This window comes from Falco rusticolus, chromosome 11 (genome assembly GCF_015220075.1).
Source record: "Falco rusticolus isolate bFalRus1 chromosome 11, bFalRus1.pri, whole genome shotgun sequence".
In the NCBI taxonomy this organism is placed as follows: domain Eukaryota; kingdom Metazoa; phylum Chordata; class Aves; order Falconiformes; family Falconidae; genus Falco; species Falco rusticolus.
The window spans coordinates 6,170,401-6,198,046 of record NC_051197.1 but is presented as its reverse complement, the minus strand read 5'-3'; the positions used below and the strand labels follow the sequence as shown (position 1 = coordinate 6,198,046).

At 59.4% G+C, this 27,646-nt stretch overlaps 2 protein-coding genes and 1 long non-coding RNA gene across 7 annotated transcripts; 2 read left to right on the top strand and 1 right to left on the bottom strand.

The window, feature by feature from the left end:
- Positions 1-418: 418 nt before the first annotated feature.
- LOC119155524 lies at positions 419-3,732 on the bottom strand. 2 transcript variants are annotated; one of them, XR_005106746.1, is made up of 2 exons: positions 3,626-3,732; positions 419-738 (listed from the first exon to the last, which is right to left on the bottom strand). It is a non-coding gene; the product is annotated as an uncharacterized LOC119155524 (long non-coding RNA). The 2 variants fall into 2 exon arrangements; XR_005106745.1 differs by lacking the exon at positions 3,626-3,732 and adding an exon at positions 1,366-1,955.
- A 3,606-nt stretch (positions 3,733-7,338) lies between these two features.
- On the top strand, positions 7,339-24,766 carry ACOT11 (acyl-CoA thioesterase 11). Of its 4 annotated transcripts, XM_037404152.1 has the most exons (17): positions 7,339-7,448; positions 11,855-11,930; positions 13,442-13,640; positions 14,592-14,661; positions 17,997-18,057; positions 18,305-18,406; positions 18,872-19,007; positions 19,314-19,470; positions 19,836-19,955; positions 20,043-20,187; positions 21,131-21,186; positions 21,315-21,381; positions 21,456-21,539; positions 21,651-21,784; positions 22,086-22,217; positions 22,294-22,420; positions 22,524-24,766. In XM_037404152.1, the coding sequence occupies exons 1-17, from the start codon at positions 7,426-7,428 to the stop codon at positions 22,677-22,679; spliced, it is 1,845 nt and encodes a 614-aa protein (XP_037260049.1). In that variant the 5' UTR covers positions 7,339-7,425; the 3' UTR covers positions 22,680-24,766. The 4 variants fall into 4 exon arrangements, with proteins under 4 accessions (XP_037260049.1, XP_037260051.1, XP_037260050.1 ...); XM_037404154.1 differs by lacking the exon at positions 11,855-11,930; XM_037404153.1 differs by lacking the exons at positions 7,339-7,448; positions 11,855-11,930; positions 13,442-13,640 and adding exons at positions 13,912-14,143; positions 16,716-16,766.
- Positions 24,767-25,722: 956 nt separating this feature from the next.
- On the top strand, positions 25,723-27,510 carry TMEM205 (transmembrane protein 205). Its single transcript, XM_037404151.1, has 3 exons — positions 25,723-26,594; positions 26,696-26,859; positions 27,079-27,510. The coding sequence occupies exons 1-3, from the start codon at positions 26,465-26,467 to the stop codon at positions 27,376-27,378; spliced, it is 594 nt and encodes a 197-aa protein (XP_037260048.1). The 5' UTR covers positions 25,723-26,464; the 3' UTR covers positions 27,379-27,510.
- The last annotated feature ends 136 nt before the right edge of the window (positions 27,511-27,646 follow it).

Here is a 27,646-nt window from a genome sequence, read left to right as displayed (position 1 = left end):
TTGCATCACTCCTGGGGCAGTTTATCCCGAAATAAAGCCCTCCTCCTCCCCGGCTCAACGGCTGCTTCACCTCCAAGAGTTATTCACAGATAAACTCCATAAATTTGGGGGACAGCCATTTTATCATTCCTGGCAGCTCTGTGCATTGCCTGCCACAAGGTGAAGCCAAGGCAGCTGGGAAGGGATGGAAAACCAGCTCCCGGGAGAGCCAGAGCATCAGAGTGCCCGGCCAGGACCGGCTCGGTGCTGGGGCAGCCGGGGCAGCGGAGGGCTGTACCCCCGTACCCTGCCCCGGCTCTCGCTGCCCACCCGGGGTTTCTGAGGCTTTGTTGGATGCAGGGAGGCGTGAGAACAGAAAACCTCCTCCTCTCTGCCTTGCCTCCATGGATGATTTATTTCAACACACGACTCCAGCCTGTTTTGCTGCATCACTCCAGGCGCTTTATTGCCTCTGGCCTGGGCTGGTGACATCCCCATGCCCCGGCCCCGCTGCCTGGGAGTGGAATCCTCAGCCCCTGCGACCGGGGCTTGTGACGGTACCAAAATGCTCCCAAACTTGGGTGGTTAGTTTGGCCTTCCCCGACCTCCTAGAGCAGCTCCCCTTCTCCCAAGCCCTTCTCCCCACTGCTGGTCCATCGCTGCCCGTCAGCTCCCACCTGGGGCCGTTTAGGGTGCCCATCGCTGGGGGAAGGTGCCCGTGCTTGCCAGTGCACTGGGACCATTCTGCTGGACCGTCGCCTGTAAAAATAAACATGTTTTAAAAACCCCCACCATTCTTAATTCTGCCCTGCACTTACAAAGATACATGCTATTCATTAGCTGACAGCCCGGCACGGACCTGCGCAGGCTGCATGCCGGTGTGGCACGCTGCCATCCTGGGACCGTCCTGCCACCAGGCACTCCTGCCGCAGCTGGTGGTTTGGGTTTCCCATTTCAATTTCGACCCAACTAGAGAATTTTTTTATTTCCAGCTCGCCGCCAGCCTAGTATTCCCTTTTCCCATGGGAAAGCCAAACCCCAGGCCAAGATGACTGCTGGTGATGGTGGAGGCAGGATGGGAGAGGGGCTCCCTGGAGCATCACACACCCCCTGTATCCCCCTGAAAATAACTCTGCCATTTCACAGCCTTCCTGGTGCTCAGAGCAGCCGTCCAGAGGGGATGGATTTGGTGTCTTAAAAATGTCCAGTTGTCTAATAAGGCTTTTTTTTTTCTTCCCCCCCCAGCCCAGCTAGCAGGAAGAAGCTTCTCCTCGGCTGGGCGAGCTCTCCACACCTCGGTGGCAGTGGCGAGTGCCCTGCATGGCTCGCATTCAAATGAACTTGGCACGGGCAAGCAAGGCGACGGCAGCGGGTGCTGCCACCCACCTCCTCTCCCACCCCGGCCCCTCGCCGGGGGCCGGGGGCGTTTGCTGGCAGGAGCCGCCGTGCCGCTGCGGGGTTGGGGTTGTGAGTCCCGCCGGAGCCCTGGCCTTGGGGTTTCCTGTTTACCGGCGCAGCTGTGCTGGCGGTTGGGTGCTGGCGGTTGGGTGCTGGCAGTTGGGTGCCGGTGGGCGCACGTTACCCGCCAGGCCGAAACATCGCTGCTGCCACCGCCGACTCCTCGGCCAGAGCTCAAGGCCTTCTCTGACGCTGGCGCCAGGCTTGTAACGAGGGAAAGTGGTAGCAGCGAGCTGCTGGTAGATGCTGGATGCGCATAATTAATTAAATTGCATAATTAATAACAGTGCATTATTTATAAAGGGCTGGGGGGGGATGTCCTCGCCATAAGCGCGGGGTGAGTGCCACGCCGGCCCGGCAGCTCAGCGCGGAGACGCGGGCAGGGGGAGGCTGGAGCGCAGCCCCCGCACCCCCCGGGCACGGTCACGCGTGGAAGCGCACGCCCTCGGGGCACACTGCATCCCCCTGCTCCCCCCCCCCCCGCTGGGCTGGCGCCGGGGCCCGCTGGCGTGGGCAGGACGCGGGCAGGGTGCGGGCAGGACGCGGGCAGGACGCGGGCAGGGTGCGGGCAGGGCGCACAGCAGGGCTGCCCCCCCCCCCCCCGGCCGCCTCCCCCTCCCGGGGCCGCCCCCCCCGCCGAGCAGCGCGGCGCCGCGCGGGGCGGGGCGGGGCGCGGAAGGGGCCTCTTGAAACCGCCGCGCGCTGATTGGGCGAGCGCTCGCTCCGCCCCGCCCCCTCCTCCTCTCCCCCCTTCTCCCTCGCCCCTCCCGTCGGGGTCCGGGGGAGCCAGGGGTGCCGGAGGGCTCCGGCCCCCCGCCCTGCCCGCCCCCGCCCCCGGCCCCGTCGCGGGCAGGCCGCAGCCGCCGGAAGGCCGCGCCTGTGCGCCCGGGCGGGCGGGGCGGGGCGGGGCGGGCGGGGCGCGGGGCCGGGGCGGCCGCGGGGCCCGGCGGGGGGGCGGTGGGGGGGGGGGCGGCGGCGCGGAGGGGGCAGGGGGCGCAGCGCGGGCTGCGCAGCAACGGCGCCCCCTGGCGGCTCGCGGCGGCGCGGCCGGCGCCGGTACCGCACGGCCCCCCCGGGTCCTGTGCCCCTGTGCTCACGGGGGTCCTGTGCCCCCCCCGGGTCCTGTGCCCCTGTGCCTACGGGGGTCCTGTGCCCCCAGGGTCTTGTGCCCCTGTGCCCACGGATGTCCTGTGCCCCCCCCGCCGGGTCCCGTGCCCCCGTGCCCACGGGGGTCCTGTGCCCCTCCGGGGTCCTGTGCCCACGGGTGTCCTGTGTCCTTCCGGGGTCTTGTGCCCCTGTGCTCATGGGTGTCCTGTGCCACCTCTGTGCTCCTGTGCCCATGGGTGTCCTGTGGCCCCCCCCGGGTCCTGTGCCTACGGGTGTCCTGTGCTCCCACGGGATTCTGTGCCCCTGTGCCCCCCCCAGGGTTCTGTGCCTCTGTGCCCACAGATCTCCTGTGCCCCTGCACCCACAGGTGACCCCTGTGCCACTGCCATGCCCCTGTGCCCACAGGTGTCCTGTGCTCCCATGGGGTTCTGTGCCCTTGTGTCCCCCCGGGGTCCTGTGCCCCTGTGCCCATGGGTGTCCGGTGCCCCCCGGGGTCCTGTGGCCCCAGGGGTCCTGTGCCTGTGCACCCCCCAGGATGTCCCAGCACTCACAGACCCCTGGAGTGTCCCTGTCCCCACGGCCCCCAGGACTCTCCCTGCCCTTGTGGACCCCCACAGCTGTCCCTGTCCCCACGGACCCCCCTGGGCAGCCTGTGCCCACCCGGGCCACCGGCAGCACAGGCCTGTTCCTTGGTGGCTCCCAAACCTTCTCCAGAAGGTCCTGCTCCCACTGCCCTTTCCTCACGTGCTGGAGAGCCCCCAGTGCCCCTGTGCCCCACGTCACACGCCGCCCCGCTCGCCCACCAGCCTGCAAGCCAGCCGCTGTGGCTCTGGGCTTTCGTGGTTTGAATTAAAACCAAAATAAACCCCGCAGCGAGACAGAGCCCAGCTTAGCCCAACAGCACGCAGCCGCCCGCCTCCCCTCCGTCGCGGGGCGGGCGAGCCGGCCTTAGGAAATTAAGTAAATACCAATGGAGGAGTTGAAAAATAGGTTACCTTGTAATTGAATTTTTTTTTGCCGGCAGCTAAAGAAAAATTAGCCTTCCTGCTATCTTGTGCAGCCTGTGTGTTTGAGAACTTACCGGGGTGTGTAATAGCTGAAGGGGTGGCGTGACGGCTCCTTGGCCCAGCCTTGCCAGCCGCCTTACTCTGGAGCTCTGCTGGGGTTTTTTCCTCCCTCTCCCCTGCCTTTAAACTCCAAGAGCTGCCAGGGAAATCTAGAGCTCTGACGGCTCGGAGCAGCCAAGATCAGGGCTCCTGGCAGAGCCATGTGGCCCCGATCCCGTGCCAGGAGCCGGGGGGAGCCCCTCTCTGTGGGAGACCCCAGCTCACAGGTGCCGTCACCCCATCCCATCACGCATCCCACAAGCGGGTGCTGCTGCCGTGGGGTAGCACAGGCTGCCGGGGGGGGGGGGGAGGGTGGTTCAAGGCAGAGCACCCCAAGTGCTGGTCCCCGAGCGGCTGGGGGGGGCGTTGCCCCCTGCTCAGGGGGATGCTGGACCCCCAGCACAGATGGGCAGTGCAGCTGTGGCGTGGCTCTCCTCCCCGGTGCCTGCCGCAGCTCCTGATGCAGCAAGACGACATGAGGGTTTGATTTATGAAGCTGGAGCGTTAGTATCATTTCCCCCCCCCCCTCCTTTTCCACAACGAGCCGTTTGCACAGTGGGTCCTGCCATGCTGCCCTCCCTTCTTCCCATTGGCACCCAGGTTTTGGGGAGCATATCCCAGGGAAAGGAGACCCGCAGCCCAATGTGGGTACCGCACCATCATCCTGCAGAGAGGGAGATGTGCTTGGTCCCCCCGGAGCCAGGGATGGCTCGAGCACTGGGCTCCCACCCCTGCTACCCGCTTAGGGTGCAGGATCACCTGCGCAAACCTTGCCAGGGGCTGTGCCTCTGGATGCTGTGGGTTCTGAGTGTGGGTGGCCGGGGGCTCGTGGGTGATGGGTGCACCCCGTGCTGGGGAGCGGGGTCCCAGCTAGAGGCACACGGAGCAGTCTGGGGCACCCCGAAAGCATCTCCAAGTGCCCAGCATCATGATTTCCATCCCCAGCAGCAAGTCGAGGGCTGGGGGTGTCGCTCCTGGGTGCTTGGCTTAGCCCCAGCCCTGGTGTGGGGTCTCACTTCTGGCCTCATGGGGCTGGGGGGTCAGCAGGGGCTGCACAGGTACCACGGTGGTGCTGGCCAGCACCCCCGAAATAGCTGAGAAAAATCTATATTTCACCAGGGATTGGACTTACACTGCAGCCCCTTTCTGCCGCTGCCAAGCCCCTGAGCAATTTATCCTTCCAGCTACTCCAAGAAGCGATAAAACCCATAGGTCACTTTTTTTTTTTTTTTTTTTTCTCAGCAGTAATTAATGGTTTAATTAACACTCGCGACATCCAATTCCCATTGCTTTGCACGAGCAGCCTCCGCTGCCGGGGCCTCAATGCAAACTCTCCGGTAACGGGGAAGGCGGGGAAAGGGTTAGCTGGGGAGCCAGTGGGAGCTGCCGGCTGGAGGCCACCCATCTGGCCGAGATTTCTCCTGAAGCTGGAAACTTCTCCTCCTCCTGAGCAGCAGCGTCCTTTCCAACACGTTTCACAGCCTGCTTTGCTTCTGCACGGGCTTGTTTACGGTGCGGCGGCTTTTACGACTGAGGGAAGAAACCGGGCGCCATGAGCACGCGCTACGCACGGCCCTCGTTATTTACTCCTAACAATTTTCCAGTATTTTAACACCAGTCCCCGAGAAATTTTAGTTGTCCCAAGGAGAATAGCTACTTGTAACCGGTTGCTAATTACAAGTATGAATGTCAATTAATTCATTTAGCTAATTATCCACTCTCTGAGCATCACGCACCAAAGAACTGTAAAAGACGGGCATATGGTGAAGGATGGGAAGGAAGAGGCTGGTGCCTGCGTGCGCTGGCTGGGCGGCGGGGGCCGGGGGCGCGCTCGCCGGGTGTGCCGGCGCGCCGGGGTGGAGGGATGCCGGCAGCGCAAGAGCTGGGGGAATACAGCCGCGCAAGCCATAATTACAGCATTATGCTAATTGGGCCTGGAAAACATCAACCCTCTCCTTCCAACTTCTGTTTGGAGGCTTGAGCGCGGGTCAAGCATCTAAAGTGTTTCTAATTGTGCTGTTCCCTCTGACTCGGAGGAGGGGAAGGAATAATTTTCCCCGTGTGGAGCAAACCTCTTGATCTTAGTCGCTGGCTGCAGAAAAAAACAGTCCTAAGGAGGGAGGGAGAGATCCCTGAAGAGCTTCCTGGCAAGGGGCCTCCGTGCTAAAGGTGGGGAGATCCGCTGGAGGGTGCTTGTTGCAATCTGGCTCTTTGGGGCACCTGGGCTGCTGCAAGCGGGTAGGAAACCATCCTGCTGAAAAATAATCTTATCTGCTCTTCCAAAAAAGGAAAATGTCTTAAAGGAAAAGTTCTTTTCCGAACCGGTCGGAGTTAATCGCATCTGGGTGTGCAGCGTTACCTGTGGGACACAGAACAGGTTGTGCGGGGCAGAGCGGATGCCCCCTCCCTGCTCTCAGGAAGCCGATGAAGAATTGCAGGTTTTATGCCAGGAGCTGAGCAGCAAATGCTCCGTGGGGTTCAAGTCCTTGGGCAAAGTGGGGCAACAATCTTCAGGGGGGAATCTCCATCGCCATGCTGGGATCAATCACTCGGTGCAGTGCTGCCTCCTCCACCCCCCAAAGGCTCCCAACCCTTGGTGGGCAAGCACCGTCCTGGGCTGGGCCACCAGCTCCATCCCCATACAGGGGTACCGAGGTGTCCCGCCTCACTGCACTCTGTGAGTGATCTCACACTGATCAGCTCTGATCAGCATTTCCCACGTCCAGCCTAAAATTGGGGTCACTGAAGCCCCAGTGCTGCAGGGGCAGCACCCGCCACATCAGGTAGTGATGCTCAGTGCCCGCTGCCAGTGCTTCTGTTCCAGTGCTTAATTTACCAAAAGAAAAAGGCCTTATGACCTGTTGAATTTGTTTAAGTATTTCACTGCCGGCTTTCCAACGGCAGTGTTTGTGCTGCCTGTGCCTGCAAGGAGCTTTGATCAAACTCTTGTACGTCGATTACCAAGATTCACTTATAAAAGCACGTAAATCTAATACAAATGGAACAACATCTTCGTCAAACCCAAGAGGCTGTATCATTAATGCAGTGACACGGCAATTTGCATTTTGTTTCTTTGTTATTAAAAAAAAATATTTTTATAAGCTCTGTTAGAAGGCAGCAGGTCAGGGAGCAGCTGCATGGATTGGAGTGGCTCCGGAGAAGTTTGTGGAAGCTTTCCCAGCCAGTGAGCCCAGTGTCAGCACCATGGCTCTGCGGAAAAAAACAAATATTTTCAGGCAGGTTTAACTGGGGAGGGGAAGAGCCCAGTGCTGATGCGGTGCTGTCAGTGCTGAGTGGGCTGGGGGAGCAGCCGGGCACCCCCGTGCCCATGGCTGGGCTGATGGGAGGAGAAGAGGGGGTGATGTGTGGGGCTGTGGAGGGGACCCAGGACACCATCTCAGGGGCTGCTCGCTGGGCAGAGATGGGAGGGAAGCGGCAGCACCCTGCTCCGCAGAGCGGTTGGCAACGTGCCGGTGCCTCCCACCGTGCTCCCCGGCTTTGCCGCCGGCCCGGTATGTTCGCTCCTGTCGGAGCATCCAGAGCAAACCTCCGGAGTGCCGGCTATTTTCCAGGCAAAAAGCACATTTGCTCAAGCGCTACCTTAAGAAAAGTTATGCATGACTATATTTCAGGAAGCGGGAGGGGGTGTGTGCTGGCCCTGTCCCAGGGCTCTGTGCCAGCCCTGGCCTTGACGCCCGCGCCCGGTGCCGGCCGCGCACGCAGGTGTCCGGACTCTTCTCCTCCAAGCCAGCCGCCGCCTCGCCGCTGCCTGCAAATGCTCAGCTTCTTCTGGCTGAGGTGAGGGCTGGGGGGGAGCTGGGGATGATGGGGACAAGGCGGGGGGACCGCAGGGCTGGGTGAGCGGGAGCCAGCATCTGGCACTGCGGTGGAGACTTGGCGGTGGAGCAGTGGCTTGTCCTGGCTTGCGTTGGCGTCGGGCAGCTCTGCCGGGGGGAGGATGTGGGGTGACAGCCCCTTGTGCCCCCCCGGCTGGCCTGGGTGATGCCCTCCTGCCCTTGGAGTTTGCAGTGGCACCATCAGGGTCAGCACTGGTGGCTCACCGAGGGGGATGTGGCACCCTCCGACTGCAATGGGGACAGCAGGCGAGAGCAGCCAATGTCAGCCCTGCCCCAGGTCTTTCTGGGGGTGCCGGGAGGGGTGCCAGGGGGGGTGGCTTGAATCAACCTTTTCTCACTTAAAAGCGGGGTAAGATATTTGGGAAGCGTGGGCACAGGGCTGCCGGGAATGCCAGCACCATCGGGAGGACAGAGGGATGCGCCAGGGCTGGCTGGGGCAGCGTGGGTGGCCAGATGGTGTGGGTGGCACGATACTGTGGTGGTCTGTACGGTGGTGGTCTCGACTGAGGTAGTCTCAGCTGTGGTGACCACTGTGGTTGAGACCACCAGGGTGGAGACTATTGCACCACTATGCTGTCCACTTTGGTGGTCTCCACCCTGGTGGTCTCAACCGCGGTGGTCACCATAGTTGAGACCACTGCAGTTGAGACCACCAAGGTGGAGACCATTGCACCATCGTGGTCTCCACTGTGGTGGCCTCCACCATGATGGTGTGAACCACGGTGGTCTCAACCACAGCGATATCCACTATGGTGGTCTCCAACTTGGTGGGCTCAACCATGGCGGTCTCAACCATGCTGGTCTCGATGATATGGCATTCTCCTCCTCGGGAAAGCCGTGGGTGGTAGGGCAAAGGTGCCTGGGCTGGGCCATGCTGTTGGTTGTCCCCACACTTGTGAATTTTGGCCCTGGTGGTGTTTGCAGCTGTAACAGGGGGATGCTTGGGCTTCGCTCTCCCCCTGGGCTGAAGACAGCAGTGCCAGGGCAACTTTTCCCCTTGGGACACTCCCTGGGAGGACTTTGCCCCCATGCCGGCAAACTGGCACCAGCCTTCCCGGGAGTGTCCCAGGAGCCCCGGAGAGCAGCTGGGCATGGATGGGGTTGTGGGCTGTGGGCAGGGCCAGGTCTGGGGATGCTTCACCCAGCATTGAACCAACCTGCGGAGAGGGACATGAGGGGGCTGGAGGAGTCCTCCCTGCACTCACCCTGCGTGAAGGTTTCCCATGGGTGGTGGGTCTAAAAGAGTTGGCCTCTTGTAAGGGGAGTCATCCTTGCACCACCCCACACTGCCTTTGGCCCTCAGTTTGCACTTTCCTGGCCCTATGCCTCGCTTTGCTCCGTGAAACCTTAGGGAAAGCATGATGTGTCATCCCAAAAATATCCCCCCGCCCTCCTGGGGTCCCACTGAGACCTGCCATGGGGAGCTGCCACATTTTCTCACCATGCCAGGACCCGGCGGTTCAGTCCCTCTTGTCTCAGCGGGGCCACCATCCTGATGGCCCTGCAAAGGAGCCGGCACCCTGTACCCCGCACCCAGGCAAGTGTCATGGGTCTTGTCCTGGGGACCCTGCTCCATCCTGGCAGGCGTGGGGTGATGGAGCTGAGCCATGTCAGGCATCTCTCCTGCCGCTCGCCAGTGGGGGTCCTGCTGGAAGGGACATCTCCCCTTGCATGAAACCTGCCTGTCCCATCCCCGGGAGCACCGGGGCTTTGCCGCTGCAGGCATTGGGACTGGTGGGCCGGGTCTCGGGGGAAGGAGAGCCCTCACTGCCCTGTTGAGATGGCAGAATTTCTCAAAGTAGGTCAGGTTAATTTTTTAATGTGTGCAGATTTGCTTGTTACCATGGATATTGCTCAATTATACACCAATAATCCCCCATGAGAACTTCATTGTCGCTGCTTTCCTCTCCCCATCTACCCCCTTTTTTTCTTTATATATTCCCAGGGAGGGGTAAGGATGCACTGAGGAGCTGGGGTAGGGGTAGGAGACCAGAGACAGGTGATGGAAAACGCAGGTTAGGCATTCGGGAAGTGGCACTGGGATGGTGGGAGAGCTCTGGAGGGCAGGCGGGGGCAGCTTGAGGCATGAGGCTGCCCCACTCTTCTCAGAGCCCCCCACAGCCGGACCCTTGCCCTGGCTTCACCTTCATCCCTCCCTCCCATCCGCTGCGTGTGGATGGTTAAAGCAAACACGTGGTCTCAAGGGTCTAGGGGAACGACCGCTCTCCTGCATCCCCACCCAGCATCACCCCTGGGGGCTGTGGGACCTGAGGGGGTTTTGCCATGGCGGTTTCCTGGTGATTTCCCAAGAGGCCAGCACCTGCTTCAGCGGCAGAGAGCATCCCTGGAGTTTGTGGGTGCTTGAATGCTGCGGGACAGCTCCTCGCCAGGGTATAGGAGAGCAGTGGGGTGCCACAGGGTTCCTCTCCCCCAGTATCTGTGGAGCTGCTGGGGTGTCCCCCCGCTCTGCACCACTCCCCCAGTTTGCTCTGTAGACTCCTTATGCCTTCGGCAGTGCAGGAAGTGAGCGTGGCAGGAGGCAAGAAAAATAATCTGCTGGAAGGGTGTTTTTTCCTAATGCAAACTTTTTTTTTTTTTTGGTAGAAGTGGGTCACTCGAGGGGTGACAGAGTAAGAGCATCATCGCCTGGGTACTGCATCCCGTTGCCATGGTGACCCGAGGGCTGCATCAGTCAACAGCTTTAAAAATGTGACAGTTGAGTGAGGCTGAAGATTTTAATGAGGACAGACACTTGCTCGCTTAGTTTAGATAACTGAATACTCTATAAATACCCACCAGCTGAATGGTTCTGGGTCTCTGGAGCGCGTTGGCGACGCGTGGCCAGGGTGCTCCCCTTCCCCAGGCAGAGCCCTGCACTCCAGGGTGGGAGCGTGGGCTGGGGCTGCCTCAGAAATAGCAGCAGGGATGGATGCAAGGCAGACGGCTCTTTTTTTTTTTCCCCTCCTGCTAACCCAGGGCAGAGGACAAGGTGACATGTCTGCAGAGCCATGAGCAGGTTTGGGTTGCCAAGGTATGGCCCCAGCCACGTGCCCTCCAGCGTTGGCTGCTGCGGCTGTGGGGTGCGACAAGGCCACCTCCTGCCACTGCCACAGCATTGTGCCCACACTAAAGCAAACCCGGGGAGCAAACCTGTCTTGCTCAACAGGAGACTAACTTGTGGCATGGGTGGGTGAGCCATAAGCAACCTCCCAAGCCTCAACAGCAAGTCTGGAGAGGTGGAGGAGCTGAGGAAAGCAAAGCCCGGTGCCTCTGAGGAAGGGAATGGGAGGCTTTGAAAGGCTCAGCAGTGCCACTTGCATCCATTGCTGCTCCAAGCACCTCACTTTGTAACGGGCACAATGGACACGTGCCATGAGGTGCCCCAAGGCCAGCTCCTGTGAAGGGCTGATGGTGCAGGAGGCAAATCTGCAGCTTGCACTTTTTAGACCCTGTGCCAAAATCGGTCAGTCCTGCGCCTTGGGGAGTGAGCTGCCACCTCTGGCAGCCCAGCCGGACCCATGTGGGAGAGGTATGTTTGCTGGGACAGCTGGGGGCACACCAACAGCCCATCAGTGTAGTGCTTAAAAGCAAACTGTAGGTATAAAGCCTCTTCCACTTGTTTTTGCTGCAGCTGTCACACTGCCTTTTCTTATGATGCCACCGCCGTGTCCAGCCGGGACCCGGTTACACTGCCTGTGGCCGGGGAGCCCGTGGGCACCCAAGGGCACATGGTGCCCTTGGGGGATGCCAGGGCTTCACAGGCAGAGGGGCCAGAGCAGGGCACGGCGGCGTTGCCGGCAACAGGCGCTTCCCATTTGCTGGCCCCGGTACCACCTGCACAGAGTGTGAGTCCTGCCTGCTCCAAAAATATGCTCCCGGCTGTCTTGTGACCACGGCAGTATCACCGTGCCAGCCAGGGGAGCTTCAAGACACAGCCCTCTGTCACATGTAGCACCACGGAAAGTATTGACGCAGCATCACTGACCGAGGGATGAGCCATGGCACTGTGCCCAAGGTTTGGTCCAGCACCCCAGAATAGCTGGGACTCTTTCCATTACAGCCGGCGAGCACCGTACCTGACCCCCGAGGAATGGCAGGCACAGCCCTGGCTCTGCCCTTCTCTGTGTCGGCTCCGGCAGCCCCTTGGATAGGTGCTGGCAAGGGGCCGGTGGCCGGGGATAGGACGTCAGTGTGGGGTGTGGGGACAGTGCAGGTGACTACAGCAGACGGCAGTGCCCCGGCAACTGCCACGCACGCTGCCTCGTCTGTCAGGAGTCAGCCGCGGGCATCCTGTGCCCCCGGCTCTGCCCGTCCTGCTGTAACCGGAGCCACTCTTCTCCTTTCCAGGTGTCTTTTAAAAATGGTCAAGGAGAATATTGTAGTCCCTGAAGAAATCTTGAGCTTCTGTTGCAATGGCCTCCAGGTACCCCCCTATGCTGTGCAACTAACCCCGGGGATCCCCGTTGTGCCGGTGGCCACTAATCAAGGCTGTGCCAGCAGATGCCACCCCATGCCGGGAGCTGCTCACAGCCCTGCACTGGCTCCGGTGCCATGTGCTCCCCAGGCGTTCCCCACCAACATCCCTGGCCTCTTGCTGGCTACCGTGGGGTCAGGGCTGTTCCCACAGGGTGCCGGCTTTTCCCCTGAAATTTAGAAACAGCGAGCACCGTGAAAACGACCAGCGGGAGCTCCGACCAGGCTGGCTGCTCGCTTTGCAGCAGGCGGCTTTGGAGCTCTTTGCATTGCTGGCTCGTACCCCAGAGCCTGCTGGCTTCCCGAAATAGCTCCCTGGTACTTGTGTAGGCACCTCGGCACACTGGGAAACATCCCGGGAGGTTTGCGAAGGGCTTTGGAGCCTGCTGGAGGGGCTCCGGTGGCTGGGGGTCTGCATCGCTGTGGGATGGGGGGCCCCTGGCCGTAGGCTTGGCTTGCCACGTTTGCCGCCTTCTCTGCTAAGCCAAGGTTTGTGCCGTTCCAGGGATGTCGTGTACCAGTAGCTATGGAAACAGAGGTTAGACCTGCTAGAGAAAAATGCTATTCTGAGAGGCGGTGAGCTCAGGGTAGTCGGGAAAGCTTCCCTTTCAGCATAAACCCATCTTTAAAAGAAGCTGGGCAATCCGAAGGGCAAAGAAGCTGCTGCAACGGGGCTCTCGCAATAAGTGCTGCGAACAGGAGCCACAGGGGGAGCAGAAAGAGGAAGGAAGGGCTGTAACGAAGCCCAGACAGCTCCTCGTGTCTCCTCAATTACTCACCAGGCTAACTGAGTTCAGCCCTTGTGTAACGCGGCTCACTTGACATCTAATCAGCTATTTTTCTTGCCGACACAGTCACAATACCAGCCCCTGTCTCCCAACTCGCCTCCCACCGGGGTGACAGGCAGGAGCAGCTCTGTGCCCAGCAACCTGCAAAGCCAGCAAGGAGCGTACCTGATTGTGTGAACAACCCCAAACCAAGGATGCTTCCCCCTCCCTCTGCTTGTACCAGACAGGAAAAACTACTTCTGGTGTTTCTTTGGCAAAGGCGAATGTTGTTGGAAGGTGTGGAGCATTGCTGCGTGCCCAGCCCTGGGCGCACAAAAACACCCTTTGCTGCAGTACCCTAAAAATGAAGCTGTCAGGGGAGCAAAATTCCTCCCCATAGAATTGATTGACTTCAGGAGAGGTTTTGCATGGTTTTCAGGGGAAAGCAGTGGGGCCGTAAGGAATGGAAATTGCCTGGAAACCTGCAGCAATCATCCATGGAGCTCTTTTTAGAGTTTTTTTTTCTTCCTTTTGGCTGCAGGCATCATGTCTTTGGTGAGGGCTGGGTGGGATTTAGTGGTGCCTGCGGCTGAGGTTCCCCCTGGCTCTGCTTAGGGAGGGGGCTGCATGGGTCACTGTTTTCTCAGAGGATTTTCCTCCCGTTTGGGTGAAACAGAGCTTTTGTCTCCTGCAGGGCTCGACCTCTCTGCTGCGTGCCCGGGAGCCAGGGGAGCAGGAGGAGGTGCCGGGGGCCATGGCGAGCCCCTCGCCTGCCCGCAACCCCACCGAGGTGCAGATGAGCCAGCTGGTGCTGCCCTGCCACACCAACCACCGTGGCGAGCTCAGCATCGGCCAGCTGCTCAAGTGGATCGACACGGCTGCCTGCCTCTCCGGTAAGCCATCCCCTCCCACCGGAGCCATCGTCCTGCCAGGCCGGGAGGGAAGGGACCTGGCAGTGTCCCCAGGAGCTAGCTCATCAGCAGTGTGCTGGGCGGTCCAGCATCGTCCCTGGGAGCTGACGCCAGCTGGGGACCTGCGTCATGCCATTTTGCTGAGTAATTAGAGAGCAAACGGGAGCAGGACGAGAGGGGGAGGAGACGTGTGCTGCAGCATGCACGCTTGCTTGGGCACAGATCAAAATCAACACCTGCTTTTCCCAAAATGCTGCCCTTTTCCTTGCCTGGAGCACAGGGCATGGCAAGACCAGGCTAGTGACATCCCCAGTACCCCACCAGCAGCCGGGGAGCTCTGATGGACCGGGCTGAGCTCTGATGGACCGGGCTGAGCTCTGCTCGGCAAGAAATGATGGAGCTCACCAGATCTCCAAGTGTGCCATGCAGCCCTACCAAGCAGGCCACCAGCTGCTGGGCACGGGGAGGTTACGGCAGGGAAACAGGTGCGATTTTGCAGTTTGATGAGGTTCCCAGGGCAATTTTGCAGTTTGAGGTTGCTGGACTCCCAAGGGAAAGCCGGTCTGGCAGGGCAGCTTTAAAATATTTGCTGTATATAGGGAGATGGTATCAGCTGCCTGTGCATCCCCGCAGTGGCCAAAAGCACTGCAGGAAGGCAAACAGCAGGGCAGCGTGCCTCCTGGTTATAACATACCCTCCAACCCTTAGAACATCTGCAAGCCCACACTGCTACGGGGTGGAGAAACCCCAAACCCCCCTCTTGTCCCCTGCAAACATGGCAGGCTGGCACAAGCAGGGAAGGGGATGCCAGCCTGGGTTTCATTGGTGCCACCAGCCCCGCGGCAGCAGCGGTGGGGCAGAGGCATGAGTGTGCCCCTCGCATGCTCAGCGTGTTGCTGCAGGTTGCTGATGCAGTTTGTTTTTCCTTTCCAGCCGAGAGGCATGCCGGCTGCCCATGCGTCACGGCTTCCATGGATGATATCTATTTTGAGCATACCATTAGGTAAATACTCCGCTCTTCAGCGCGGCATGGGGGGGAGGGAGGGTGGGTTTGTTCCAGTCTGCCGAGTGCAACGTGGACGGTGGGGCTGGGGCTGGGGCAGGGAGCAGCATGCTGGGGAGGGGAGGAGATGCGGTGACAGTGCCAGGCTTGCAGGGCAGCCGGGGGCTGAGGCTCTGGCTCCGCTGCAGGGCTGCGGACCGACTGTCTGCTCTGATTTATCCGCTGTCTGGTCGCCTGGGGAGCCCCTACTGGGTTGGCTTCCCGGTATTTCCCCTGACCCCAGCTCCTCCCTGGCTTTGTTCAAGAAACAGCTCTGACTTAGTGCTCTGGAAAACTTGAATCTTGCAAATCGTGCCTCTGTAGCGGCAGTGTGGGTGGCTGGCGTGTGGTGGGGCACAGCCAGCCAGCCACCCACCGGCTGCTGGGGGAGGTGGGACCTCCCTGCCCATCGCTTTGTGAGATGCTCCAAGCTGAACTTCACCCGGCCAAAATCCCCTCCCAAGCTTGTCGTGGCACCCTCTGGGTGCTGCCCCTGCAGAGGTGCCCACCCTGATGCACACAGCCCCTTGGGCTGCCACATGGCAGGGGACAACGTCTCTCCTGACCTGCAGCTGTTGTGGTACAGAGGGCCAGGCACCCTCCCAGGGGTCTGCCCTCGTTTGCCGCACGCTCCCGGTATTGAGACCATTCCCACCAGGCGTAGGTCTTACATGCCCTTGCCAGCCCCTGTGAGCCCTGGTGCTGGCACCCACCTTTCCTCAGCTCTCGGAGCCTCCATAACCCCCATCTGCTCACCCCTGGGTGCCATCTCAGGGGGCTCCATGCGTCTTTTGGTGCACTGATGAATGTCCCCACAGGGCCTGATGGCAGAAGTGCCAGCCTGCTGGTGGAGGGGTTTTGGGCACCCCTGTGCCCTGGGGACTTGCTGGCCAGAGGTTGTCCTGGTCAAGCAAGCCGTGCCGTGTAGGATCCATGCTGCCTGGCAGCTCCCTACGGTGCAGGTCTGGGGCAGAGACCAGCGTGGGCGCCCAGGGCTGGTGCTGGGGTCCCAGGCTGTCGGCCAGTTTGTTTGGTGCCGGGAAGTCTGACTCACTCCTGAGTTTCACCGTCAACCCCAGGAAATGCTGAACTCCCACTTTCACCATCTCACGTCGTGGTACTGGTGGGTTGGCGAGGTTGGGAGGGCTGCCCACTGCCCTGTGGCTCAGCTGCGTGCCCAAACCGTGGCGTGGGGATGCGGTGCATCCCCATGTGGCACTGGCAATGGTGGCGCCATTGGGATCGATGCCCTGTGCCAGGCGGACTCAGTGGGTGCCGTCCGTGCCTGGTGCCACGTGGCTCCAGCTCCCAGGGAAGCGCTGCCTGGGAAGCTTTTCCCTGTGGGTTTCAGGAGTGGGAGAACAGACCCAAGCCCTGCTCCAGAGCATTAAATCGAGCCCCGCAAGGCGTTTGTCCCTCCTCGGAGTGAGGAGTTGGGCACTGCTCCAAGGGGTCAGGGAATTTGCGCTGCTTCTGGCTCAGATCCCACTTGCTGTGGTCCAGCTTAATGCTCTGAGCAAGGGGCAGGGATTTCCCACAGAGCTGTCTGAAGGCAGAGGAGCCTTGAGCAGCATTTGCTGTCTGTTCTCCTCCTTGCCTGGCTGTTTGTGCTTTCTGCCACCCTCCCACGGTGAGGGAGAGGCAGGGAGGAGCTATAGGTGCTTGGGGGAACAGAGAAGGCCCCAGAACATCACTGACTTAAAAACTCACCAGCTGGGCATCAGATGCTCTGCATCTCTCAGCCCTGCCACGTGGAAGTGCAGCCTCCCGGGAGGACTGCACATACCCTTGAGCCAGGGTATTTGTGGCCTTTATGGCGCTGGCTTGTACCGCTTGGTAAGGAGAGAGAAGATAAAGTGGGTTTGGGGCTGTAACATAGACAGACGGGGCTCACATGCCTGCCTGGACTCCTGCCCTTGCACAGCCCTCACTGCAAACCCAGCCAGAGCATCCGTGCGACCGCTTCCATCCCCTCTAACCCTCTCCCCCCATTTTGCTTTTTCTTTTCGCACCAGCCAGCCCTATATAAACCCTCCTGGGCAGCGGGACGGGAAGAGCGGTGTCTGGTACGGATGTGTGCAGCCCTAGAGCAGCCAGCCTAACGCAGCGCTGCCGTGAGTTGGGAGCATTAACCCCACTGACGTGGCACGGCCGGGGGTGACCGGAGGCTGCGCATGTAACCCCGCTAACATTTCAGCATGCTGCGGTGGGCACCGGGCTGCCCCTGGCCGTGGGGGCCGTGGCGGGGGACGGCTGGAGGCACCGTCCCAGCCTCATGCCACCCCTGCTCCAGCCAGAGCCAACGTGCAAAGCGTGTCAAGCAGCTGAGATGATCGTGGTCGTTTGAAGCCAGACGTCATGTGCGGGAGCAAGGGGGAAGTTACAGCGCCGAAGCACGTGCTGACTCTTCCTCACTTCTGGTTTTGAGCCCTCCCTGGTGCAAAGCTGCAGTGGCAGCTATAGGGTTTATTTTTCCAGAGTTTTCTGGCATTGGTCTCTTTCAGGGGAGAAGAATATTCCTGATTTAATAAAGCATTCAGTAAAGACTGTTTGCTGTCGGTGTTGCCAATAAGCTGCTCATTTGGTCAGTACCAGTCTGGAGCAGGTTAGGCTGCAGAGCTGAAGCTGTCTGTGTGTTTACTCTGAAGCCTACTGAAGGCACAGAGGAGAGCTCCTGGGCTCTGTGAGCAGCAGTTTGCTGTCAGATGTTTCATGTAAGAGATGGTGCAAAATGATCCTGGGTGGATCCTGGCTCCTGCCATCTCCCAGTATCCCAAGGTGTCTGTCACTGGGAGGCCCTGGAGAGGAGTTGGGATGAGAGCAACCAAGGTGCCTGCAGCCGTGGGGCTGCTGCTGCCACTGGCCAAGGGCCTGAGGGTCAGCCCCGTGGGTGCCCTTGTTGTGCAGGACAGCGCATGTGAGACTGGAGAAGCCGTTTGCTCTGGCAGAAGCATGCATGCCCGCATGGCAGGGGGTGCCAAACAGGCCCCGGGCACCTCTGCACCCCTCAGGTGTCCTGACAGCACTGCAGACCTGGGGACCTGTTTGCACATGGCTGCTTGGGGGTGACGTCTCACCACTGAGCTGGACACCTGTGGGCTCCCACGTCTTGCAGGTGGCTGTCCCTATGTCCTGCTGGCCATCCCAGCACGTCCCCACTGTCCCTGAGGCAGCTGCTACTGCAGCGGGCAATGGGCCATAATGCCATGGCACCTCGGTGGGGAGCTGCTTGGTGCCAGTACGTGTGATGGATAACCACAGTGACCCCCACATGCTTTCTCCTTTCTGTTTTTCAGTGTCGGGCAAGTTGTCAACATCAAAGCCAAAGTGAACCGAGCTTTTAACTCCAGCATGGAGGTTGGTGTGCCACCCCCTGCCTTCTCCCCCTGCCCCTGCCCCGATCCCCCTCACTGTGCACCCGTCCCTGCGAGCCACGCATGCCTGTTCACCACTGCCAAACGCAAAATCCCTGAATCCTTTTGCGGTTCTCAGCTTTGAACCCACATGTCAATCCCCTCCCGCTGGGTCCGGCAAGGGGTGCGTGGTGGGATGCGGGTCCCCGGGGAGCAGAGCCGGCTCTCAGGGGTGCTCTGCCCTCTCCCAGGTGGGCATCCAAGTGAGCTACGAAGACCTGTGCAGTGGGAAGCACTGCAGCATCTGCAAGGCGTACGCCACCTTCGTGGCATGCGGCCCCTCCGGCAGCAAGGTGAGTGGCAGCTGGGGGCTGTGGGGGCTTGGCTTTCCATCAGGGCACGTGCCATCGCTTTGTGGCTATCAGCACATGGTAAGGTCAGTGATCCCTTATCCTGTGCTTGCGGGGTGCCAGGCTCTCAGCTCAGCTCTGGGCACAGAGGGCACCTGCCCGCTGCTGCCATGCCCTCCTCTGCCCGGGGAGGGCAGGGACGTACCCCCCCCCCCCCCCCCCCCGGCACTGCGGGATGGCTCCTTAGCATCGGTGTCCACCCCAGCTCTGTGACACCTTCCGGGGGGTCTCTATCTGTCTGAGGAGCCCTTTGGCCCCTCCAGGAGCAGCTATAACCCAGGAGGAGCACAGCTGGCTCTGTCGCACATACGATGGGATGTATAGAGCCACAGGAGTGCGTACCGGCGCCCGAAGGAGCCCTGCCTTCTCCCGCGGTGGGACTGCACCCTGTCCATGTCTCCTTTGCAGGTAAAGCTGAAGCCACTGACCCCGCAGACGGAGGAGGAGAAGATAGAGCACAGCATTGCTGCCGAGCGCCGCCGTATGCGCCTGGTCCACAAGGACACCCTCAAGGACCTCCTCACCCGCAGCCCCCGTGAAACCGGTACCGTGTCCTGCAGCCTGGGCTTCCAGCCCCAAAATAGCCCTGACACACACCGGTGACATCCTCCTCCCTCAGTGGGATGTGGGGGAAGAGTGGTGATCCCCGTGGAGGTTTGGGAATGCCCTGGCCATGGAGGGGTAGGGATCAGCCCCACCATCCTGGACCCTGAGACAGGAGGTAGCGGGGGTTGATACAGTGGGAGGGAGGGTGGCCATGGGGAGAGGAGGCGAGAACTGGTGGGGTGCCAGAAGCAGGGGTCGCAGTGGCTGGCTGGCACGCTGATTCCTGTCCCCCCTACTGCGGCAGAGCTGGAGACGCGGGACGGCAGCGCAGCAGTGCCAGCGGAGAAGACACGGGTGGAGAGCGTGGAGCTGGTGCTGCCCCCACATGCCAACCATCAGGGCAACACCTTCGGCGGGCAGATCATGGCCTGGATGGAGAACGTGGCCACCATCGCAGCCAGGTGACCCCACGGGGATTTGGGGGAGGGGGATGGCATGCCCAGAGTGGGGACACAGCTGGGGCAAGCTCTGGCTGGGTCAGGCCACAGCCAGGTTGTAGGGACCCTCCAGGGGGATGATCTCCAGCACAGCACCCTTGGGCGATGCCATACAGGGAGTCCCATGGGTGCATCGTGCTGGAGAACCCCAGGGCGAGGGTTCGTGCTCAGCACAGCCTGCATATTGTCCCTTCTCCTGGCTGGTTTTAGCAGTTGAAATCCAGGGCTGATATTTTTTAGGGTCTCTTCAGATCTGGGTGGCTTGGGGAGGGTGCGTGGGGCTGCCGGGCTGTGTGGCCACGGCCAGGGTGTAACTCCTGTCCCCCCAGCCGGCTGTGCCATGCCCACCCCACGCTGCGCGCCATCGAGATGTTCCACTTTCGGGGACCATCACAGGTGGGAGACCGGCTGGTGCTCAAAGCCATCGTCAACAATGCCTTCAAAAACAGGTGGGTGCCAGCGACGGGGGGTCCACATCCCACCCTCCCAGCGGCTCTCCACACCCTCACCCCTTCTTCTTCGCTCCCTCCCCCCAGCATGGAGGTGGGGGTCTGCGCCGAGGCATATGGCCAGGAGATGTCCGTCAGCCGGAGGCACATCAACAGCGCCTTCATGACCTTTGTGGTGCTGGACCAGGAGGGCCGGCCCCGCACCCTGCCGATGGTGGCACCTGAGCCTGGGGTAAGGATGGGCTGGGCTGGCATGGGACCCCTGGGACCCCCAGGAATCCCGCTTAGCCCTGAAAGGTTCTCAGATTCACAGCAAAATTAATGCAGTTTTGTGATGACGGAAATGAAATTGCTCAGTAGCAAGTGAATTAAATTGATTGCTCGGTATAACTAATAATAAAATAAACCACTTGCCTGTGCAGAGATGGAGACATATTAGCCATGCAAGGCTTAACAGAATATTGCCTGCAAGTTCGAGCTCATCTTTTATGTAATTCAGGGGAAAGAATGCCAACCTCTTCAGTTGTTTTTACCCTCCAAAGCATCCTAGTCCACAGTTTGCTCGGATCCAAGGATTTAAGAAAATCTGTCACACGGGCATAGCAGGGAAGCAAATATATGTGCACCTCAGGGTACGCAGTAGCAAGAGCAAGTGATGGCATCACCCTCCCCTTGGCTGATCCATGCCCACCTACCTGATTTTTCTGATGCCTTAAAAACTATGACTCTTCTCCTACCCTCCAGGAGAGCGTTTCAGGGCTAGAGCCGGGCTCCCTGAAACTCCTCTCTGCCTGCTTTAAAACACTGCACTGGCGCTTTCTTTGAAATAAGCTGCTTTTTGGGGGGTTTTATTTCCCCGGGAGGGGACATTTGCACATGCTAGGGAATGCAATTTGTGTTTCAGTGGCTGTTTGCAGCTCTGCAGCTGCACTGAGGGTTGTTTCCTAATGTGCCAGTGCCCATCGCTTGATCACAGCGTGGTGGCAATGCTGAAATAGCTCACGGTTAATCACTAACCACCACTGCCAGCGTAGCTGGGACGGCAGCCGGAGAGCAAGGGATTTCACCTTCCAGCCCTTCCCTGCTGGATGTTTTGCCCACTCCCAAAAAGACACGTGGGGTTTTTTTCCCCCCTCCTTTTCCTATTAACCTAATGTGTTTTTCTGGTTTATCAGGATGGAGAGAGGAGGTACAGAGAAGCCAGTGCTAGGAAAAAAATTCGGCTTGACCGGTGAGCAGAAAAACCAAGCGGGATGTGAGGATGGAGGAGGGAAGAGAGGGGAGCTTGGCACTGGGGTGCAGGGACAGCCTGTGGGTGATTTGTGTCCCACCGTAAGGGAAACTGTGCCTTTCTTGCAGAAAATACCTCGTCTCCTGCAAACAGACCGAGGTGCCGCTCTCCGTGCCCTGGGACCAAAGCAACAAGGTAGGGTGCTGCCCCAGGGGGGTCGCTGCCTCCCACCCCTCCTTCCTGCCCCTCACTTGCTGCCCCTGCCCCAGGTTTATCTGAGCTACAACAACGTCTCTGCACTGAAGATGCTCGTAGCCAAAGCGAACTGGGTACTCGCCAGAGAAAAGGAGAAGGTACTAAACCCTTTCCCTTCCCCCCGAGCCGCTTCTTGCCTCCCAAGGGTGGGCAACCGGGGGGCTCGGCGGTGGTGAATGTGTCCCAGCCCGTGCCCTGTGCTCCCCAAGGTGCGGATGTACACGCTGGAGGAGGACAAGTTCCTCTCCTTCCGCATTGAGATGTCGGTCCACATCGCCGCCAGCCGAGCCTTCTCCCTGCTCTCTGACCTGCGGCGCCGGCACGAGTGGGACAGCCACTACGCGTGAGTGCTGCGGGGCTTCCTGGGGCACCTGGCCCTTTCCAAAAATCACATCTTAAATTTATGTCTTGTTGACAAACATCCCTTTGAGCTTTCCTGGAAGCAAGAGTGTTGCCCTGGAGCCATGACCGCTCCTAGACACCTTTACCCATCCTGGCTCCACCTGGGCTGCTCTTTGCTGCAAAAAACCATCTATTTTGGGTCCCTCAAAATATTTTGGGTGTGGCGGTGGGCTGTACATGTGTAAGCCCCAGGCTGGGGGCCACAGAGGGGTTTCTCTGACCAGTCCCCTCCTGCCTCGCAGGAGCGCTGTGCTTGTCCAGCAAGTAGACAACGATGACATGATCTACCACGTGGTGAGCCAGACGCTCAGCCATGAGAACAAGCCACAGGACTTTGTCATCCTTGCGTCCCGACGGAAACCCTGCAGCAAGGGGTAACTGTGCCCAGCCCTGACCCCCTGGTCCCCCCTGGCTGGGCTGTGCCGGCTCACTGGGCTCTCTCCTCCTCAGGGACCCCTACGTGGTGGCCTTTCGGTCGGTGACGCTGCCCACGCACCCTGCCAGCCCTGGCTTCACGCGTGGGGAGACGCTCTGCTCTGGTTTCTGCATTTGGCCAGAGTCAGAGGAGACGAGCAAGGTGGGATGCTGCGGCTGTGCCATGGAGCTGTGCCACCCACACCCCATTGGGGAGGCTCTCCCCGCCGCACGTGCCCCTGCTAACCATCTCCTGTACCTCGCAGGTAGCTTACTACAACCAGGCTACGCCGGGGTACCTCAACTATGTCACCACCAACGTGTCGGGACTGTCCTCCAACTTCTGCGCCACCTTTGAAGCCTGTGAGAAGTTCCTGCTGAAGAACAAGGAGGACCTGATCGTGCGGCTGCAGGACCTCTAGCGCCGTGGCACCCCTGCTGATGGATGGACAGGCAGATGAGGTGGCACCACTGTGGTGGGAAGGGACTTGGGTTGGTGGCGCCCAGACCCTGCTTCCTGGGAGGCTTTGGCCTGAGCGAGGCCCCAGTGGCTGGTGTGGAGGGGCATCACCGTACCACCTTGCCCCTTGCGCTGATGTGTCATGCCTTTTCTTCTTCCTTCTTTTTCTATTTAGAAATTTTATAAGCTGACGTGCAGGACTTGGTTTTCTAGTTCACTTAACACTACTTGAATCTTTATACGATACAAAGTCTTCCTAAAACAGTTTGTTTGTTTTTTACTATTTCTTTATGGGGGAAACTGGTTCCCTTTGAGGCAGCAAAGGGAGAGAGGGGACAGTGATATGGGCAGGGTGACGTACCCCTCCTCGGTGCAGGGGTGGCCAGCGGAGCATCCCACTCCCCCCACAGCTGCCCAGTGCTGCTCCTCTTCCTGGCAGGGCTGGCAGACAGCCCCTGCTCCCACTGGGCTGAAATCCTACCCCATGGGGCTGTGGAAGGAGTGGCAATAAAAGTGCATTAAAAGGAAAAAAATATTTGTATGTGCTCTGGGTGAGCGTCTGCTCCAGGGGTTTGCTGCATGGCTGGTGAGTGTGGAGTGGAGGTCCATATCCCTGTCCCTGGGTGAGGAGGGTGACAGGGCTGCTCAGGGTCACCTGCCCCAAGAGCTGCTGCCTGGGGCTCAGGTGGAAGCAGGGGGTGTCAGCCAGTGCTCTGTGCGAGTGGTTTTTGGGGACTGCCTGGAGGCATTACCACCACAGCAGGGGCAGCGCAGGCTGGTGGGGACCCAGGGGCTGCCTCTCATCCCTGTCCACTGGGTGCACCAACACCTTGAGACCTAAACCCCAAACTGCCTCAGGGGCACTGAAAAAGCAAAAAAAATGCCAAAGCCAAACCTTGTTTCCCTAAGTCTGAGCAAGGCTGCCAAGGACACAGGGAATAGGTGCAGGCAGATACTGAAACGCTGAGCCTCAAAGGCTTTGATATACCCATCCCTAATTGCCCTGAGCACTAATGACTTGAGTGCCTCCAGGGGTGTTTCCCTACCCCAGCTGCTCTGATGGCAGCACAGAGCTGTTTTGATATCCACAGCAGCATCCACAGCAGCAGGGGATGGAGTTATGACCATTGCAAAGACCTTGCTGCCAGCCCGCTTCACCCTGAGATGCTCCAGGAAAGCCACCAAAATGCGGCACAGGTGACGGTGGAAGTGCTGTTCATCAGTCACACCCCAGGGGACATCTGCCCTCTGCCACAGGCGTGCTGAGAGCCCCCTCCCAGGCTTTCCTGTGTCACATAGCCAGAGGTTTTCTGATGGCATTGAGGTTTCTGAAAGGCTTGCTGCCTGCTGGGAAGGGAACGAGCCCAAGCCCGGGAGCCCTTGGGCTTGCAGAGCTTCGGGCACAGCAGATTTAACGTGGCCCCAGGACAGCGGCCATGCCCTCGCCTTTGCTAGCAGAGTCCTGGTACGCTTAACCCGGAGTGAGGGGTTTTGCAGAGTTTAACCATGATAAGCAAGCAATGGTGATGCTGTGCTCGGGGTAAGATGAGGCTGTGGGGTACCAGAAATGAGCACAGGGTTTTTTTCCAGGCACCACAGGGTGTTTTCGCCCTCTCTGCAGCACCCAGCCCCTAGAAAGGTGCTTCGCCACCCAAATTCCCCACTCGGTTTATAAGCAGAAGGAGCTGCCTGCCCCTCTACCGCAGGCGCCGGTCAGTGGCTCCCCTTCCCGGAGCTGGCTGCAGCCATAAACCCCTAATCTCTGCCATATCTCTGATCATAAACATCTCCATGCAAGGCCTGGCACGGCGCTGCCCCGACCTCCCCCTGCTGCACTATCACCACGAGATAAAGCTGTCTCAAGCTGAACATGGTACAAAACATTCAATTTTTATGGAGCCCTCTTATCTCCCGAAACTCAGAGCAATCCTGCCTTTTTATCACCGGGATGCGAGCCATCCTTTCTACTTATCGTTAGAAATTGCTGCTGCTTGATTAAGTGGAGGGAATGATGTATTCGCCTGAACATTAAACTTTAACTGACCTCTCCTTCTCCTGAAGTATTGTGCTTTTTCCCGCTGTGAGGCCACAGTCAGCCCTTGCCCTGGCCTGGCTGGGTCCCTGGAGGCACCGGGTGATGGAGCAGGAGCGACCTGGGGGCACGACAGAGAGCTGCAACGGTGGGAAGCAGCTTGTGGTTTATGTACATTTGGGAGACAACTGCAGTCCTGCGGATCCGCTGGCCCTCCGGCACAGGGGAGCGTGGACAGCAGGACGGGGCGGCTCGGAGCATCCGTGCAGCACCCATCTCCAACTGCCTCATCCCACAGCTGGCTCCCAGGGGAGGAGGGATCCACTGGCAGGTGCATTGGAGCCTGCTGGGAGCAGCCTGCCCTTACCAGCCTTTCCCAGAGCCCCCCTGTTTGCCCTCCCCACCAAATGCACCGCCTGAGGGCCAATTTAGCAATCAAACCCTATTCTTCTTTTTCCCTTAAAAATCAGAAAACCCTGCAGGGTGTCACCCCCTGCTCTGAACAATCCTCCCAACTGTGGCTTTTTTGTACAAAAACACCCAGCTGCCTTGCTGCTCTCGGTTGCTAATTCCTGCACGGAGGCAAACGATTTGGAGAGGCAGATCTGGGACCCTGGCGAGACAGGGCTCCGTGCCGGCTGCCCGCAGTGCCCATCGCTACCTTCCTGCACAGGGGGGTGCGAGGAACAAAGCCCCACCACAGGACCACGGCTGCCTTCCCTGGGCCCCTGCCATCACGCAGCGGACAGAGCTGCCAGGGGATGGAGTGGGGAAGCATCCCAGAAATGCCAAGCTTTCGGCAAAGAAAAGGCCACAAAGACAGCTGGGGATTTACAGACCAGCACTCCAGGTGGGACCCGAGCACCTTCTCCAGTACATGATGCTACCATCATGAAAAGGTTTCGAAGACCTGATTTTATAGATGCCTAAATAAATACATGGAATTGATATATAAAAACACAGCGTGTATTTATCTGTTTTGCAGAGGCAGAGGGATGTAATTAGATGGCAGTGTCTCTTTCAAGGCTATCCCTGCTGTAATTCATGCCCCGAGGTGGCTGGCCAAGGGGAGGAGGAAGAATAAAGCAAGGGGCAGAATTGATGGGCTGCTCCCAGATGCTTTGTTTTAATTGATTTCCAAAGCGCTCCTTGCAGCGGAGCAGGCAGCTCCTTCAAAGCCTCCTTCCACCCACTGCTGCTTGTGCCAGCGTGAGGTCTGGGGCAGTGGGGTGAGCCCGGCAGCCAGCCCTGCTCCTTCCAGCCCCCAGGCTTGGCTCTTTGGTTAAAGTGTGCAGAAGCTGTCGCTGTTTTCAAACAGGGGGACTTCTCCCTGGCCAGGAGGCCTCTTTTGATGGCCACAGCATGGGCAGGCATGTTTTTCAGGGCTTTTCCTTTCCCCCTTTTTATTGACTTTTTGCATGTTCCTGCTGCCAGGGGTCAGCTGGGGCTTTGGCTGGACTTTGCTGAAAGTCCACCCAAAACGGCTGGTTACCGGGTGCTGACGCAGTGCCCTGCCCCTCAGATAGAAGGGGTTTGAGAACGGGGTTTGCAGCCGGGTCAGGTGTGTGATGGTGGGGCTGGGAAGGGGCTGTGCCAGCTCCCAAGCTCTTCCCGAATAAGTGGGCTCAGGAAGCCAAACTGCATTTGGCCTGCATCCATCAAGGTGACAGCAGTAGCAGCAGCTCAGTGCTGAATCTGGGGGTGGCTCGGCTGACATGAAGGGACCTGTCCCCAGCCAGGACACCATGCTGACCGACACAGAGCCCTCCAACACCATCAAACTGCTGCACCTGCTTTTCCTCTCCACCTCCTGGGGAATGCAGATCTGGGTGACCTTCGTGGCTGGTAGGTTGCAGTCCGTGCGTGCCGCTGTAGCTCTCTGCCTGGATGGGAGGCTCAGGGGACGGGGCTTTCCTCCAGGACCTACCCGCTCTCCCCCCTTGCAGGGTTTGTGATGGGCAGCCACCTCCCTCGCCACACCTATGGTTTCATCCAGCGCAAGCTCTTCCCCTACTACTTCCACATTGGCTCCACTTGTGCCTTCCTCAACCTGACTCTGTTTGCCATGTACCACCCCAGCGAGCTGCTCAGCGATGAACAAACGACCCAGGTAGCCTCCCGCTTGACAAGGCAAGCTGGCCATAGGCCAGATCCTTTCCTCTGCTCCACTGAGACTGGTTTGTAAATGATGATGAGGTCCCACGCACAGCTCTAGTTAAAAGAAACGGGTTAACATCCAGATTGCAGCAAGCCTGGTGTGTGAAGGGCTGGGGTAGACGTGTAATCCACCACGTGTGAGATGCTCACAGCGGGCCTTGCTCCCCTGCAGATCATCGCCTTCTTCGTTTGTGTCGCTGCTTCAGTGCTGAACACGCAGTGGTTTGGGCAGGTCACCTCCGACATCGCGGCAGACATGCACCTTGTTGAGCACCGGCACGGCCTCGGCCAGGAGGTCGGGCTGTTTACCAGCGAGTCCTGCAGGCAGCTGCACACCTCCAACCCCAGCTACCGGCAGCTGTCCCAGCAGTTCACCCTCTACCACGCTCTGTCCTCCCTCTGCAACCTCTGCTGCATCGTGTGCAACGGTTTGAGCTTGTACTACGTGGCTGCCCACCTCTCCGCTCTGTGAGAGCGGGATACCGGGAGGCAAGGCTGGCTGGCCAGAGCCAACACTCTGGGAAAAGGAAGCCATCCTGCTGCCTTGCTGTAAAGTAACTCTGAGCTCTGGAGATTAAAATTTCAGCATCCTCAGATGGAGATACTTTCACTGTATTTGTGCATGCTGTGGAAATTTAGGAATAGCAAAATGGAAATGCTAGCTGTCTGGGGCTAGCCTCCACGATCTAAGTAGGAGTGTCTATGGTTGAACAGCTTTCTAATGCCCTGTGCACTAGATG